The following is a 3,589-nucleotide window of genomic DNA, read 5'->3' on the forward strand; positions in this document are numbered from 1 at the left end:
TCATTAATGCTCTATAAATACGCGTGGACCCCATCATTTAAAGGTACGCATTCATTAATCACTGATTTGACTCTCTGAGAGCTTTGACTTACTTGAGCTTCGGAGACTTTTACCTGACATGTATCGACTGGGAAGAGGCCAACTAAGAAAATAGCGGACTACGTGGTAAGGTGACGCTTGTGCCTAACCTATCTTAATTGTTCTCTGCAGGAACAGTAAGCTCTCAATTGAATAATCGGTATTTGAGTCCATCTCACAAAAAATGCATTCCACAAAATATGAAATAATGTGTTGACTAGAAAGTGTGATTTATTGTTTTCTTCGGAGACAATAATTTTCAATACTTTTGTAACCTTAAAAAAAATAGTTGTCTTAAAAGTAATGATCGGGATACTGTACTAGTTAGAAAATTATGGTAAAATTATTGTCTAAACTTAAAAGTCATTGCTTTGTCTATTTTAGGTAAACTTTTCAAGTTGTTTAAACTAAGAAAATGATCGGTGATAACACAAGTAAATTATTACATATCAAGATGCAAAAACTCAACACTACTATTTTTCTCTGTCTCAACATTTGACTATTTGTCGGTAGAGAAAGGTAAGAGTTGAACTCTGAACAAACTATAATGCATTTGAGAAACCCTACATGCAAACTCTTGTTTATGCTTTCCTAGTCATCAATATGGTAATGTTGCTGAACTCAGTTTTCTCCTTAGACATACGATCAGCCAGAATTTTCTGGAAGCGGCTGAAAACCTCTTCAATGATATGTCCACCAAAGTGGCTAACCAGCATAGGTTCTGCCACAGACCTCATGCACTGTGCCAGGTTATATCCACTGTCACTAACCGATTCACACCTTTCAGATTCAAACTCAACACCGTTCCAATCTTCAAGAGGATTCCAATTCACCTGGGCCATCTCTACACGATTGATCACAAATGACCCTTCTTTAAGAACTTCCAGTTTCACTTCAGATGGTGATGGAGTGTACTGAGGAATGTTAAAACTATCCAATTCCTCTTCCTTTATTATTCCCTGCACATATTCATGCAACTTGCGAAATCAGTATATATCCAAAGTGCACTGAATTCAAATTCATGGCACAGCATCATCAAGTTCTTACCTGCACACACATATCACTAAGAGCCATAGCCATAAGCTCCCAAATAAGGTACCCACCCTCACTGCTAGCTGGATCCTCGGCTTCGTTTTTTCTCCCCAAAATTGTGAGAACCATGCGACCTTCTTCAACCAGTTCCTCCGCACGACACTTGAGAAAACTAGAGAAATCTCTTTGAAATTGGTGGTAGTAAGCTCTCGCAACATTTGATGGGCTTGTTGTTCCTATGTAAATGTTCCCCCTGTTGTTGTCTATACCCTCAGGAACCTATCAATAAATCACAGTTATTACTTCCATTCCATGTACCTATAGCCACAACTACAAAATATACAGATGTATTATTATACCTTAGACATCCATTGAAGGCTGTAAGAGGAATGAACAAAATGAAGGCTTTGATATGGGAAAACCCTGCCATAGAAAGATCCTGGAACCCCAGTGAAGTAGCATGGACCAATCCCACCTTCCACTTCTGTTTGCAATTTCTCTTTGAAGCTTTCAAGGGACACAAAGATGCTGTTGAAGTCATTCCCAGGCAGATCATTCAGAAAAACCCTGTATTCTGGAGATTTATGGTTCAGCTTCCGACAAAGCTGCTCCACGGTCTTGATGACTTCAGACACAACAAATAAAGTGTTTGGTCCAGAAGAGCAACCCAAATCTGCAATTGCCAAACTTCTCGGGAGTGTACTGCTATACAAACTAGTTATGGCTTCCTCTCTTATGGGCTTCGACAAAGTAATCGCCTTTTGCTGTAAATCAATGGCAGACATAATAATCACTGCTCGTACTTTGTTGTACTACAATACGTGGTTCAAACATATGCATGTATTTCAGTTAATTTTGAAAAGATCTTACAATAATGTTCTGTTTCATGAAATTGTATCTTCTTTTTTTGTTTAACACTTCAAGTACAATAAGTACACCAGTTGTTACTTTTGGGTCATGCAATACACGATTCAAATATGGATGGTCTTCTATTAATTATTTTAGGAAAACAAAATGCAGAAATAATTTGTTTAATGAAATTATATCTCCTATTTTTTAACCATTTTTTAACACCTCAAGCATATAAATACTGGATTAATGTAATATTAAAAGGATGATTTTCTAATTTTATTTTTTAATAGCAGATCACGAATTTATGAACTTTATGTTAGGTTTAAAACGTAAAGACACAATATTTTGCGACAAGATAAATTACATACTTTTACTCTTTCATCTTTATGTTTATATTTGTTCTAATTTTTAAAAATACAATTTAGGTATCTATCTCTTAATTTTGCTTCAAATTGGTTTTTCTATACTAATAAATATTAACCATGTTAATAATTTTAATAAAATGGCCTTTAAAATCCGTCACAACAATATCTATGGGTTCAAACATGTTTTTACACGGGTAATTGATACAGTGATTCTTTTAACGGCCAGCTACATAACATTTATAAATTATAATTTGAAAAAATAAATCATTTTTTTAATGGATTCATGAATTGATTGAAAAATTGTGACTAGATACATTTCAATCAAAATGTCCCAAATTTTGTTACTTAATTACAATTTTAAGGAACCATTGACACTGATATTAAAAATGAATTCTTAGTATGAAATATGTATGAAAAAAGTCCCCATAAATAATTATAAAAAATATATTGAAGTATTTTATTATTAAGATAAAATTGATTAATATATAAAAGTTATTATCTTATAAAAAGAAGATTTTTGATTTGGGTAGGATGAAGAGAGAAGTTTTGTTAGTATACCTGAACAAAGGAGTTGTTTGCATAGCTTGTTTTTCCGGCACCACCGTTCATGCGCAGTACCTGTGCTACCTCCATTCTTCTATCTGATCTTCTTCAATGCTTTTCACTCTGTTGTTGTGTGATTCTAGTTCATACCACAGACACGTATTTATATTCACATATTCATGACCATGCTCCTTTATCACAAGAAACTCATGTTTTAAATCGTTACCATAATTATAAATAAATAACATTTAATTTCGCGATTATCTTAAAATCTTATCAGAAGTTATTATTGGTCGAAAAGGGCCCTATACGCGTGTTATGTCTGCCATTAATTATGGTCACGATAAGCAGTATATATGGTACTGAATTCATAAAAGGAAGGTATGAGCCATAAAAAGTTAGATTTATTTAGTATAAAACTAGTAAAAACACATACACTTTTTTTTTATGGTAATTAATTATTTCAATTTAAAAAATATTAAATTTAAATCATAAATGGTTACTTAAAAAATGATAAAAATATGTGTACAGAGACAAAAATTATAGATGAACATTAATTACGATAATCTCTAAACTTTTAATTTAAATCAATAAATGTACGAAAACTAACAAGATATAATCTTATAAAAGAAGTAAAAATTTAATATTACAAACTTTAAAGTGAAAAAAATTATAAAAGGATTCAATTATCAAAATAAAACTTGTATGGTTAAATTCTA

At 32.4% G+C, this 3,589-nt stretch overlaps 1 protein-coding gene across 1 annotated transcript; it reads right to left on the reverse strand.

The window, feature by feature from the left end:
* Positions 1-476: 476 nt before the first annotated feature.
* Positions 477-3,070, reverse strand: LOC114176954 (S-adenosyl-methionine 4-1-methyl-2-pyrrolidinyl-3-oxobutanic acid methyltransferase-like). The gene is made up of 4 exons (XM_028062157.2): positions 2,886-3,070; positions 1,470-1,874; positions 1,126-1,389; positions 477-1,037 (listed from the first exon to the last, which is right to left on the reverse strand). The coding sequence occupies exons 1-4, from the start codon at positions 2,958-2,960 to the stop codon at positions 660-662; spliced, it is 1,122 nt and encodes a 373-aa protein (XP_027917958.1). The 5' UTR covers positions 2,961-3,070; the 3' UTR covers positions 477-659.
* Positions 3,071-3,589: the final 519 nt, after the last annotated feature.

Source organism: Vigna unguiculata, chromosome 3 (assembly GCF_037176805.1).
Source record: "Vigna unguiculata cultivar grain cowpea cultivar isolate G323 ecotype 2 chromosome 3, ASM3717680v1, whole genome shotgun sequence".
Lineage (NCBI taxonomy): Eukaryota > Viridiplantae > Streptophyta > Magnoliopsida > Fabales > Fabaceae > Vigna > Vigna unguiculata.

Coding starts and splice junctions, on each gene's coding strand:
- LOC114176954 (XM_028062157.2), bottom strand. CDS start 2,960: ATGGAGGTAGCACAGGTACTGCGCATGAACGGTGGTGCCGGAAAAACA. Junction 1,875..2,885: donor CAAACAACTCCTTTGTTCAG/GTATACTAACAA, acceptor ATTGATTTACAG/CAAAAGGCGATTACTTTGTC. Junction 1,038..1,125: donor TTAGTGATATGTGTGTGCAG/GTAAGAACTTGA, acceptor GAATATGTGCAG/GGAATAATAAAGGAAGAGGA.